General features: G+C 36.2%; 1 protein-coding gene across 1 annotated transcript in view; it reads left to right on the top strand.

Annotated features, from left to right (window-relative positions):
* LOC107561777 (runt-related transcription factor 3-like) overlaps positions 1-14,217 on the top strand; it is a 53,729-nt gene that overhangs the window by 29,561 nt on the left and 9,951 nt on the right. Inside the window, exon 6 of the mRNA XM_016246254.1 lies at positions 10,688-10,846. Within this exon, the coding sequence (XP_016101740.1) occupies positions 10,688-10,846 (159 nt within the window). The remainder of the gene's footprint in view (positions 1-10,687; positions 10,847-14,217) is intronic.

Here is a 14,217-nt window from a genome sequence, read left to right as displayed (position 1 = left end):
GGGGGCCACCCCCCCCCCCCCCCCCGACTTTGCATAGAAATAATATTTTTTTATTCTGTGATCTGTATATTCTATCCCCCTAATCTTCACTGAAAGCTTTCTGCATTTCTACATTTAAAAAAAAAAGAGTATTAGTATGATTTGTAAGCTGGTTTCCTCACGGGGACCAAATAAATGTCCTGAAACTTTGGTCCCCACAACAGAGGGTTTACCTGGACCATACAAACACGCACAACACACAGTAGCACAGGCATCTTGAAATGATGAATGCTATCCACACTTAATATAGCATAAATACAGCTGACCTAGAAAGTTTTCGGATAATATAGTCATACTTAAATTATTATAGGAGTGCGTTTTACAAGAAAATAAAATTTCAGCCTTACTTCTTCACAATTTTATGTGTAATTCAATGTGTTACAGTTTCTTTGTAATTATTTGTGAAAACTGCTAGAGTGAAAATTGTTTCAGAATAAATCCAACACCAAATTTTTTTCAATGTATAAATGTCATTACCTAACAACCTGTCAAACCAAGCAGCGTTCATTTTAAAGATGCTTTTTGATCAGATTATGATCAGGGGTTTCGGGTTCGACTGTATTTGCATTTTGGCACACAGCTCGCAGAGGGCCTGTAAATCTGTTAACAATATAATTTGCTGTGTTATTTTTCCACAGATATCATTCTGTGTTCCTGTAAATAAAGGAGTGTACATGCATACATTAGTATGTGTGTGCGTGTAAAACACCTGCCAGGTGTGTCAACCATTAAATAATGCATGCCGCACCCATAGAAATGAATACATAGTTCTGCATATTGCAGATGATATCAAAAACAAAAATAAAGTATAGATCTCTTTCTTTGAGAAAATCTGATTGCATGCTATAAAGGGGTCTTCATTTGAGATTTTTCTTTCCTATTGGAGGATAAAAATCGTGCGTGTGTGTGTGAGTGTTCTGCACATTTTTAATGGTGGCATCGTCACACTAATGCTATTATCAGTCATTTTGCTATCAGTGCATCATATGAATGTTTCTTCAAAGCAACGCTAACAGCTAGTGGCAGTTTTCGTCACTGCTGACGCTAATTATGAATGGAGCCAATATTGGAAGGCAAATGATTGGAATGCTTTTGAAAAATGAACAGACGATTCATTACAGTGGAAATGCATGCAGTGCAGATTTAACCATTGGATGGGCGCATTGCTGCTTTAGCATGCATGTAATGAATCCTTGCTGATACTAGAGCTCCAGCTACAAAAAAAGTGTCTTTGAGGATGTAACAGTTAGTTCTGTCCTCTCATTATCTTCACCTCCCGGTCATATTTTCCTTTCTTTGAGGGATAAACGCAACAAATGCTGACAAAAGAGGCATGGAGTATCTACACCCCTGCACAAGTCACACACATCTTACAGGCTCAGCTTGTGTTTGTGAACTTTCTTGTTTATTCTTTCACCCAAGCAGACACCATTAGTAGCTTTAAAGAGTAATTTAATAAAGTAGCATAATAAAGTACCTCACAGTTCATGATAAACGTCTGAGAGGCATTGAGTAGGAGAGAGAGACAGAAAGGCGAGGGAGGAGTGTTACGGGAATATTATAGTGAATCATCTGTTTATTTTTCTGCCATTTTTAACAGTGAGGAAAATTCTGCAAATAGCCTAATTGAAGAAGCGAGATGTGCCCAGACGTCCAGTAACACACACACATGCCGAGCTTGTTGGAAAAAGGAGATTTTCTCTTTGTCAGAGTGTAGTGTTTCAGCATTTGAAATGGGTCATATCATGAGGAATCAATTTATCCTTGATCTTTTGAGATGAAAGACTTCATTGTGCCATGAAAAATGTAACTTTTCAAGCTCAATATTTTCTGCTAGCATGTCTTGCTTCCGCACTTCCACAGCTTTCTGACGTCAGACAGATACGTTTGACCATGACTGCCGTACGTTAATGATTTTGGTTTGATTTTCAGAAACTTGACCCATCCACTGATGGCAAGATAATAAAGAGGAAGTAGAATATATTCTATTATTTATAAATATGGGAAGATCTAAAGATAAGATTCAATTTAGGAAAGTCTGTGAAACTCTGCAGATCATTCTGTAGAATCCCAATATTAGAAATGAGCGTCTGAATTTATTTTTAATGAAATCACTGCTCTTTCCAGACTGATCTGAACAGTTTAAATAACACATTTCAGTGGGGATTGTCTTGCAAGCAAAAGCGGTAAAATGTTGTTTGTTATTTCACATGTGCAGAGGACTTTTACATGGAAGTTTAAGACACAAAGATAAAGCAGATGTATAATGGTCAAGGCTAAATTAATTTTATGTATATATAAAATTATAAAATTATATAATAAATTATATAAATAAAAATAAATTACAATATATGTAATGTACTTTATTTATGTAATATATTTTAATGTATTTAATTGTTTTACTTTTTTGCATATAAATCATTATATATATTATATATATATTACATATATTTAAAATATTATATATAATTATATATTGTTATTTAAAAATATAAATAAATGATATTTATATAATGTATTTTGAAATGTATATTATTATATATATATATTATATATATATATATATACACACACACACATTAGAATTTTAAAATAAATAACAATAAATTATATAGGCAAGGCAAAAATTTGAATAAGAAATTATAATTAGACTATACATATAAACTTTATATCTACATTATGTCCTCATTTAGATGGCAAAGTAAACATTTGAGTGTGTGAGCTATAAGACTGAAACCTATTCTACATGACAGATATATCTCAGTTCTCACACTCCTGCAAGCTGCAGTTGCGTCAAATCCTGTTACACACACATATACGCGTAGGCGCTTGCGTTTTGAAGTCAAGGGTCTCTTCCTGCCCTTTAACACCTCTAGCAGTTCTCATCGGAACACTTCTGCCCCTTTCTCTGTCATCTCCTCCCTAATTTCCACTCCATCTTCCAGAATAATCTCAAATAAAGCCTTCAGACAGTCAGTCTCTGCTGAGAGCTGCCCGTTTAAAGAGCCGGGTGAAATTCTTCATGCTGAAGCTCAGTTGCGTTTGAATTTCATTAGTTTGGCACGGGAATGCGCTCCTAAATCATGCTCTTTACACAAAGTGCACTCTTTCTTTTGTCCTATAAACTCCAGCCGTTCGATTTCAGCACCTTCCAGCTGCGTACAGCCAGCAGAGAGCAGGACACCTCCGTCAGATGCATGTTTGTTCGAAGACACGATGTGCATACAAGTCGAGCACATGTCGCATCATCTGGGTCAGAAGGGTTTCTTGGTTTAAGTTGCAAGTAGGTCAACCAAAACCAACCAAACACCAAACCACACATAGGCAGGTGCATATATGCATACAATAGCACTGTCCCTCAAAGGTTTAGATACACATACTCATTCTACACAACTTAGAGAAAGAGTAAAGTCATCAAAATTAGGAAATAACACAGTATGAGAATTATGTAGTGAATTATATGTGATTCATTTTTGTGAAACAAATGAATACTCCTATTTTTGAGCTTCTTCTTTATCTAGATATGGAATAGACAAAGAAGCAGTTCAAAAACAAGTCACATTCATCAAACAACTTCAGATATGTGATATATATTCATATATATATATTACACATATATAAACACATATGTAAATTCTCACTGAAGTCACAAAAAGCCACCAACGCACATGTTTGTTGTTACACCCTTTTTGTTTTTCATGTTCTTTTTTGCATTAGACATGAACAGGAAAAGCAAAGAGGGCGTAACAACACAGACATACTGTAGAAAACACAAAGCGGTGGGTGACTGCCTCTGGCTGGTGTTTTGCCTGATGGATATGGGCACTATTGAAGGGTCTTTCTTTATCTCACCTGCTCCAACTTGCCCTTGAGAATGAATCAAGGATTAGAGATAATAATAAAAGAGATTCTTTATTTCCTTGCAAACAGGACCATTGGAATTGTTTATATGATTTTCACATGCCTCAACCACTACACATGGTTGAATGTTTTAATTTAAAATATTTGTATTAATATGGAATAGTATGTAATACATAATATAACATAATATACAGTGGCAGGTCTATTTTTATGCACTTAAACTGCAAGATCTAATGCACAGATCAAAAATGTTGACACATATCCAGATTTTCTGTCCCATCTGTTGACATTCTCTTAAGACATAACCGACTGTGTTTACATTAATACCTTGCCAAGACGGGCGTTTTGACCACATTTCCACACATGCACATATCCGAAATCAGTATGACAGGCACCTACCACATTCTGTATTACCCGTATTACAAATTCTGTATTCTGAATTACTAGTACTGTAGAAAGACTTATTTTTAGATATTGGTCTGCTACCAAACTACTTTTGATACCCTTCATATTTTAGGTGCAAAAAAGACAGAACATCTCAGAAACAGAGTGCAGTGTGCAGTTTGAGGTTGAATAGAGGCTCTGTTTGGGATTTCAGTTTACCGCCCAACACACTTCACTGGCACAAACCCTCTTCCTGTCATGGGCCAATGGGATTGGTCACGCACTGGCCTGACATCACGACAGCTCTCAGATGGAGAGAGACCGAATTTAGGATGTTTCAAAAAGGAAGACAGGTGCAGCGATCTTAGCAGATGTAGAAATGTCTCCAGCGTTCGTTACTACGGAAGCACACTTTCATCTGAGGCCGTGGTTTCCACACCTGACGTACGCAAAAACTCACTCTCACCAACCGTCAGCTACAACGGTGGAGAGAAAGACTGGTGGAGCTCTGCATTATTCAACATATTAAGACATTTCAAGTTATAGAAGTGCTTTATAGTGCGTTTTCAGAGCTGGTAACACTAATGAACAAATTCAGACTGCTCTGATCCTCAGCTGCCCAAAGTCTGTATGTTTACAAGGTTTAATAGTCACCAAATGAGTGTTTGTAAAGAAAATTAAGATCTGAATTACCAAAGTTAATTAGATTTCAGTTTACCGCCCAACACACTTCACTGGCACAAACCCTCTTCCTGTCATGGGCCAATGGGATTGGTCACGCACTGGCCTGACATCACGACAGCTCTCAGATGGAGAGAGACCGAATTTAGGATGTTTCAAAAAGGAAGACAGGTGCAGCGATCTTAGCAGATGTAGAAATGTCTCCAGCGTTCGTTACTACGGAAGCACACTTTCATCTGAGGCCGTGGTTTCCACACCTGACGTACGCAAAAACTCACTCTCACCAACCGTCAGCTACAACGGTGGAGAGAAAGACTGGTGGAGCTCTGCATTATTCAACATATTAAGACATTTCAAGTCATAGAAGTGCTTTATAGTGCGTTTTCAGAGCTGGTAACACTAATGAACAAATTCAGACTGCTCTGATCCTCAGCTGCCCAAAGTCTGTATGTTTACAAGGTTTAATAGTCACCAAATGAGTGTTTGTAAAGAAAATTAAGATCTGAATTACCAAAGTTAATTTGAATTTTTCCATCTTTTTGAATTGTGGTATTGTCTGTAAATGGCACGTAAAAAAAACAAAATGTGCTGTGGTTGGTCATTTTTTTTGCCAAAAGTCAAAAGTATGCCTATGATTTCTTCAGAATTGCGTTAAAAAAGTGAAATAATCTAATGCCACAGTGCATGAAAAATAGTCAATTCTAGAACATGAAAACAATTGTGTGTAAACATAGTTAATTTTTTGCTTCTTGCATGTTTATTCAATATTTTTGCTAATTATATTTTTGATGTTTTTAGCATTGGAAAAAATGGTATAGAATCACTTCTCACTCAAAAATTACTAGTAAATTTCACAGTTAATTACAGAGAAACAGCAAGTAACACATTGAATTAAACATGACATTTTGAAATAGAAAGACTGAAATAGTATTTTTTTGTAAACCCTCCAAAAATCCTTGTTTTATTTTTGAAAAATCTTTTTTTTTACAGTGTATCAATGAGAGTCTTAGTTGAAGACATTTATTTATTTATTTAATTAATTTTTGTTTTGTTTTTTTGCTGATTTTACTTCAAAATAAGCACAGAAATGTTAGAAAACCCAGCAAAATCCATCTGAGCCTGCTTATTTTTCACATCTCTAAAGCTCCTTCAGTCGGTCAAGCAAAAGCATACTTTAATCTCAGTCTGTGCAGATCGATTTCACAATGTTATCAAGTGCCTATCAGCCCCATTTATAGACACCCATACAAATATTTAGTGTGCCCGCCGTGACATGTCTGGCCCTCCACAGTGGATGTCGAGTTTCAGCCCTGCCCAAATGCACACACACTCTGACACTGCTAAAAGAGCCTGTGTTCTGTCAGTCCAAAAGGGAACATATGTTTCTTTCTTTTCATCGTTAGAGAGAGAGAATGAAGAGAGGGAGGAAAGGAAGGAAGCTGGGCGTATCAGTTGATCAGTGTGAGTATGAGAGCCGAAAGTGTGCCGAGAGGGCCTCTGTGTACACGCTCCACTCACAGAAAGTATGGACTCGAATGAATGATGATGATAGCTATACTGTTTATATCACAGTATTTATTGGGCAGGATGATTTTACACTATGTGAGAGTGCCAATGAAACTTTAAGTAATGCTAAAACAGAGCAGGACATGTCCCAAATGGGTCAAGATGAGAAATACTTTCATATTAAAGAGTGCACCACAAGTTTCGTCATTTGTAGTTGTTCTTTTTACACTGAATTTCTGGCGAAAAATAGTTGTCTGTGTTTGCATGTCAGTCTGTGCATCTGTGGTATAGATTAGTGATGGGTCGTAAGGAAAATAAAAAAAAGTTTAGTTCATTGCAATTGTCACATGAAGAAAGAAAGAATTGAAAGGTGAATTAATTATTTATGTTTCTTGTAATTTATCTTTTGCTGAATTTTTTATGATGTTCTAAATTGGAATATGATGAAAGATTGTTTGTGAACTTGTACAGGGAATTTGCATATTGAAAAAAAAATCACATCTAACTTCGGTCAAATTAAGTAAATGATTAACAATTTCTTAATTTTGGCTGTACAAGATCAAATGAGAGAGTCGGTCAAATTATCTGCTCTTCCCATCATTAGTGTGCTTTCAGTCACAATTTTTTTTTTACGCTATTTACTTCATGTTGATGTTATTTTCTATGTGTACCTTGTAAAGCACTTTGGGCAACTTAGTTGTATTTATATAGTGCTATATAAATAAAGAAAGAAAGAAAGTCACTCTTTCTTCAAGTTTCATTATTACGCCAGTAGGTAGCGACGAGTTACTGTCCATTCCAATTCATGAATGAGTCACTGAATCATTAATTCAAATTATGTTTTATTCAGAAACTACACTCTAAAAAATGCTGGGTTGTTTCAACCCAACTTTGGGTCAAATATGGACTAACCCAACTTTTGGTTTAAAAATTGAATGTAAAAATTTAACCCAACGGTTGGGTTAGTCCATATTTGACCCAACGTTGGGTTGAAACAACCCAGCATTTTTTAGAGTGTACTCAAGTAACTTTCTTTATGAGTGTTCGTCACTGAATCATTAATTCAAATGATTTATTCAGAAACTACTCAAGTAACTTTCTTTATGAGTGTTCATTGAATCAGTTACTCGACCATTTCATTCCAAAACATTGATTAATTCAGGAACCATTTCAAGCGACTGTCTTTATGTGTCATTAAATCATTGATTCTGCCAGGTAAATGTATGTATGTATTTCAAAATAAACTAAACTAAATCTCACTAAATTATATAATCTGATAAAAAAAAGACACTACTTTTGGCAAATTACCATTTCAGTACTACTTATTATTCTAATTTTACCTATCACACGAAAAATAATGCATACTCTAAACCATGCTAAAAAAAATAAATGTGTGTGAGGATGAGATTTTCATTGCATTTAGGACTTTATTATAAGAGTGGTGTACATGCATATTGTGTATATCATAATGTGTCTGTTGCAGTTGTGCTGAGTTCATCCCAGATCATTTCCCCATGACATGTGCGTGTATGTGTGTGTATGAGAGGGATGCACTCATTATTAATTAGTGTGTCTGTGTGTGTCCTGTGGTTATGATATCATTCTCACAAAAAGTCAACATTCCTGTCTAAGTGCCCCTTACCTATGAAATATTCATTCATCCATAATTCAGACAGGGTGAATGTAGGCAGGGCAGATGTAGGGTTTGACCCCACAACCATCCAGGAGAGAAACTGTCCACGCTAGTGCCTGAGCAGATAGGGTTTAACTGTGTAACTTTTCAAACTGCAGTAAGAAAATAGACATTATATCACACTATTGTGACTTACAGTAAGACTACAGCTTAGTAAAAGTTACTGCATGAGGCTGAATATGTCATATTTACTACTAATCCTTACATTTGACTTGGTTGCACTTTCATACCTCAGAAGCTGCAGTGGAGAGATATCAGTTGTTTTGCATTTAAGCATCAACTTTGTTTCAAATTTTCTACTGAAATGTATTCAGAGAAATAAAAATAGACACAAATGAGACCTACAGTAAGAGAGGAGCTAGAAAATGAATGTGGATAGCAGCTCAGATCATTTGATGAGTAATTGAATTGACGTTTGATTGCACTTCAAACTTCTGCAGATGTACTGCAGATTTCTGCAGTCCTTTTCACAAGAGAAACATCGGAAAAGTTGGAGAACAAAACGTCTCTATATGGATTTACCTTATATGAAGGATTTAGCATTCACTCAGAAATTGCTAATACATTTCACAAATAATTACAAAGAAATGGCTCATATAATTAAATAGAAAATAGAATAGAAAAATAATTTAATCTCATTGCAGTCTAGGAGAAACAACTAAGAAATTATGGTTTCCTTTCCTCTGGGATTGTTGTTTTGTGTATCTCACACTTCATAAACAAACCAAAAAGTACCAAAATGACTGTTTACCATTTAAATCAAATCAGAGAGGGAGACAGCAGCAACAAATGGAGGGAGCGATAAACTGACAGAAATATTACCCCAGGGGTACAAAAACGTGGAGTGATGGATTGCCCTTGGGTGAAAGAGAGGGCAAGAACACACAAAATCCATATCACAGCGTCTGTTATCCCTCTATATCTGAATAAAATATTCAAATACAGCCATTACTCCACATTAAAAACCACAAAATGTTCACATGTTCCTCACACTGATAGTCACATTAAACTCATCCATTAGAGCCGACCAGACTACACATATTTGGTAATGATGATGATTGTGTGTGTGTGTCTGTGCGTGTGTGTAATGGCTATGGCAACTTATTGTCTGTGATAAGCCCACTCACACACACAGTCACTGATGTTTTTCTTGGTGATTTCCTCTGTGGATTATCAAGCATTACGTGAGTCATGACTGAGTACACAGCTCTGTCTTAAAGCCATAAGCTCTTTTTCAGACCCTTTTTACCCAATATTTGTGTAATTCTATGCTTATTAGAACATGATGTTGTTAGTTTTGTGAAACACTGATGTCAAATTTTATTGGGATCATTTGTGAGTGCGTCTGCTCCTGTGTGAGTTTCTGTCTATGTGAAGCATTCCAAAACAGGTTCCATTAGTTAGTTAGGATTTTAGTGTTTATATTAAGTTGTTATGTGAAAATCTGCCAAATTGTTTACTGCATTTGTAGCATGTCAGTTATTTCAGTTACTTCAGTTACTTATTTTTAATTATAAAAATAAATAAATAAATACCAAAAAAAAATGAATACTTTTGCATTATACCCTACCATTCAAAAGTTTAGTCAGTAAGATTTCTTTAAAAAAAATTAATACTTTTATTCGTCAAGAACATTAAACTGATCAGAAGTGACAGTAAAGACATTGTTACATAAAATTTCCATTTCAAATAAATGCTGTTCTTTTGAACTTTCATCAAAGAATCCTGAAAAAAAAATATCACAGTTTTCACAAAAATATTAAGCAGCACAACTGTTTTCAACATTGATAATAATAATAATAATAATAAATGTTTCTTAAGCAGCAAATCAGCATATTAGAATGATTTCTGAAGGATCATGTGGCACTGAAGACTGGAGTAATGATGCTGAAAATTCAGCTTTGATCACAGGAATAAATTACATTTTAAAACATATTCAAATAGAAAACAGTTATTTGAAATTGTAATAATATTTCACAGTTTTGCCGTTTTTACTGTATTTTTAATCAAATAAAAATCTTACCAATCCCAAACTTTTGAATGGTAGGTTAAAAGTTGTTATGAGACTTGTGTGATGGAATTTCTTACAGCCTTTGATATCCAATCTTTCAATTTATTAATGCCTGTAAAGCCGGTAAACCCTGTAACATCCACATAATATGTGCATGATACCAGAAAGGGAATGTTTACATAAAGAAACTCCACTCTCAGGAATCATATATATTCTGGTTATCAATAAATAACCAGAAAGTTAATGTGCGTAAACACAATGACCGGACAGTGTTACGTTACATGTTTTTTCCTTAATTAGTCATTAAAGTTTCACATTTCAGCTTTTAACTGACACTGGCTTGATTTACTCCAAAATTGAGTATGTTTACTGTAAACATTCATGACAATGAAAAATGTTATGTTCTGGTTTATTGTGCCACCATCATTCTGATTTATTATGCTTAACTTTGTATCGAATCTGGGATATTGCTATCATAATAACCCAATGCATTTCTCTCCATCTCTCTGCAGGTCACCGAATGAAGCCGGACGACCCTCATAAGCAGTTCACCGATCGCATGAGTGACATCGAACGTTTCCAGAGGGCCAGTCTGAGGATGAACCCTGGCAACGGGACCACCCGCTCCCACCAGACCCATTACAACCCCTCCAACACCACACCAATACCAGGTGCGTGTTTTGTCCCTGGATGCCCTACAGATCCAGTGTATGTGTTTGCTTGAGTCAGACGTTCAGACTCATCACAACAACTCGCACCTCGATGTCTGGAATCTAGCAACCCCTCTCAATCTCGGCTCCCACGTCAGCGTGTGCGATAGTGGCTGAGGATACGTTCTCAGATGCATATAAAGACCTTTGAGCATGATGTCTGCTAGCAAACCAGCAAAACTCTCACACTCTCAAAAGCACGTATGCACTTCGCTCGCAGTCTATCTTTCTATTTTCAAATAGCCATACACACCTTTTTTAAACATGCCTTTACTCATACTTTTAATCAATTTAATGCATCCGTGCTGAATAAAAGTAAACATTTTTATACAGTATATATAAAACAACATATCATTTTGTTTTGTAAGGCATTAAATAAAATAACTTGTGTCTGGTTAGGACATAATGTAATGGTCAACCGGAACCCATAAAAATGTGGTTACTTTCGTAACCTTCATTACTGATGAGCAGTTTATCCACAATAAGCCAGTGAATTTGAGGCACTGAATGTTTCGCTGGTGTTTTTGTTTGGGGTTTTTGGTAAATTCCTCCATCAGATTGACCTGATTTCTGAAGGTTGACACTTACACAAGCATTCCTGCAAAACCAAAGCCGTGACTCATCCAGAGCTCAGCACGAGAAGAATGGGAGATTTACGCTTACCACGTCAGGAGTGTGCTTGAGCGGGTTAAGCACATCTAGTATCCATATCTGCAGGTGGATTAGAAGAGGAATTATGTCTTCATGGTGCTGTCAGAGACCAAGACTGCCGACACACACACACACACATCTGAAGCAGACATAACACATTAACAGAGATTTAGCTGTCGGGAGACTGCTTGTCTGTCACTGCTGTAGGCCCATGTGAGTGCGTGTGATACATCAAAACCTCACTGTCTGATATTAGCATAGTTATCTCTCACCTCAGGGCACTGTGTCTCTGGCTGTCTGTCTCTCTCATCGTCCCAACTTCATCTTTATGCCTAAGTCTCAACACTTTCTGTCAGACAGCTCTGTGTGGTATGAGGTTTGCAGACAGACATGTGTAAGATAGACATGTTTAATCAGATTTATCACACTCATCGCAGGGTAATTAGATGGTCTCTCATTCCACCTGAATGATGTAAACTGTGTGTGGTGTGGTGTGGTGTGTGTGTGTGTGTGTGTGTGTGTGTGTGTGTGTGTGTTAATTGCATCATCCTGGAGTCTTGAGGTTAGCAGATTGTTGATGACTGTAAACAGATATTAAGTTACAAAATTCACAGCACAAACACAGACATGGTTCATACTTAAACAGATTTGTCAAGCACGCAGCGCCGTCCCACAAACACACACGTACACACACCTATTGTCATGCCGGTGGAACAGGGAAGCGAATTAAAGTTGGCTTTAGTTAACATGCAGCGACACGCTTCAGACAGAAATAAAGACAAATGAGGAATAAACGAAAGAAAATGCAGAGGGAGTTTAATGAAGAGAAAAAAGAACAAGCACACAGAGATGCGGGCAGAGCTGTGTGTTTATTTTGGCAGCGTTTATTCATGCGCTCATGCATATCCCACACACTGCGGAACAGACACGCACATCAAATATGTCTGTGCAAAAGATTAATTATTTTGCATAAAGACAAGAAAGTCTACTTTATGGACCATTCATTGTTTTGTTTTGTTTTGTTTTTTTGCATTGTTACAATTTTTATGACATTCTCTCCCTGAAACTGCATGTAGGCATTTATGTTTATAATTTATGTTTTTATGTATATTCTTTTTAATTGTTTAAATTATCATATTTTTATATTCATATATAATTTATATGAATTATATTAATTGTTTTATTGAATAATTCATAATTTAATTTTTCCCTTAGTGTGCAGTATAAGACAGTCAGTGAACAGACAGTTGGTTTGAGTCTGAGACTACACGTGTTAGTGTGTGTGTGTGTGTGTGGACTTCAGAGAGTGTTGGAGTGTTTTAAGAACGTGTGGTGAAAGATCTGACAGGAAAACCAGACTTCATGGTGGCTGTGTTTGTTATTGCTGGTTCTGAGGAAAGCCTGCATTTCCACTCAGCGTTATACAGCTTTTCTTTCTCTCTCTTACTCTCTATTCTCTTATGTCCACAATCATACTATTTAAATGGACAGTATCTTTTTTAATAATATTTGATTAATGTTTTTATTTTTTTATTGCTATAAATGTATATTTTATATATACTTACAATAATAATATATATAAATACATATTTTAGAGCAGATATTACTATTAAGTTACATTGCTACTTTTAGTTAGCTTCTCCCCCAACATTAGTCCTCTCAGAGATGCACAAATCTCGCATATTGTACTGCTCACAGACTGTTTCTGTGTCATGCTGCTTTAATAATGGTAGAAATCTGTCTGTTATTGATGTTGTGTTTCAGCCAATCAAAATATTTGAGTGAGATGTTTATTTTCAGCAGAAGCACCAGCTGTGGCCTGAATAAGAGCATTTATACTAAAGAATTTATCATTGTGCGGTGAAAACCAGAGAGAGAGACTGAGAACTGCGTGTTATTAGTGGTGTTTGTGAAGACAAGCATCACTACTACTATTGCTCAAGATTTATTCAGACTCCTAACCTTAAGTATTAATCTTTGGAGTTACAGACATGAATGATACTTCAAATTAAAAACAAAATCCCATAGACTTGCATTGAAGGGACCCAAGCTTTTGTCCTGGACTAGTAATCAACAACCACAGACTACGTTTTGCATGGACAAGCACCGCTCACATTTTTCTCTGAAAATGTAAAAATCTACTCACATACGTCTCATATCTCATACGTGTATGTGTGTTTGTCGCAGCGATTAGCTTGTAACAACTATCTCATCTCGGTCTGAGAGCAAACAGGATTTATTTGCATGTCAAATTGGCAGTTCAGTGCACTGATACACACACACACACACACACACACACACACAAACATACTCTATAATTCCCAAAGTATCTTATTTTAGACTCGTGCAGCGACTGTTGTGGGTGTGTGAGAGAGACAGCTGCGTTTTAATGCTGACAGAGTGTCTTAAAGCGTTTGGATCATACACACATACAGGCGTCACACGCTAGAGATAAGATATCTGATAATCACACACACCTTTAACAGACACCCAAAATATCATTCCTCGTGACACACTGATACTTTTCTTGGCTCATCAGCAAAACAAAGTGTTCAGAGTTATCTACTCACACACACATGCTTTTTGACAGATGGAGTTCTAACATGTGTGTGTGTGTGTGTGTGTGTGTGTGTGTGTGTGTGTGTGTGTGTGTGTGTGTGTGTGTGTGTGTGTGTGTGTGT

Source organism: Sinocyclocheilus grahami, unplaced genomic scaffold, assembly GCF_001515645.1.
Source record: "Sinocyclocheilus grahami isolate Dianchi unplaced genomic scaffold, SAMN03320097.WGS_v1.1 scaffold791.1, whole genome shotgun sequence".
In the NCBI taxonomy this organism is placed as follows: Eukaryota; Metazoa; Chordata; class Actinopteri; order Cypriniformes; family Cyprinidae; genus Sinocyclocheilus; species Sinocyclocheilus grahami.
Note: the sequence above shows the minus strand (reverse complement) of the source record. Positions and strands in the feature narration are given on the sequence as shown.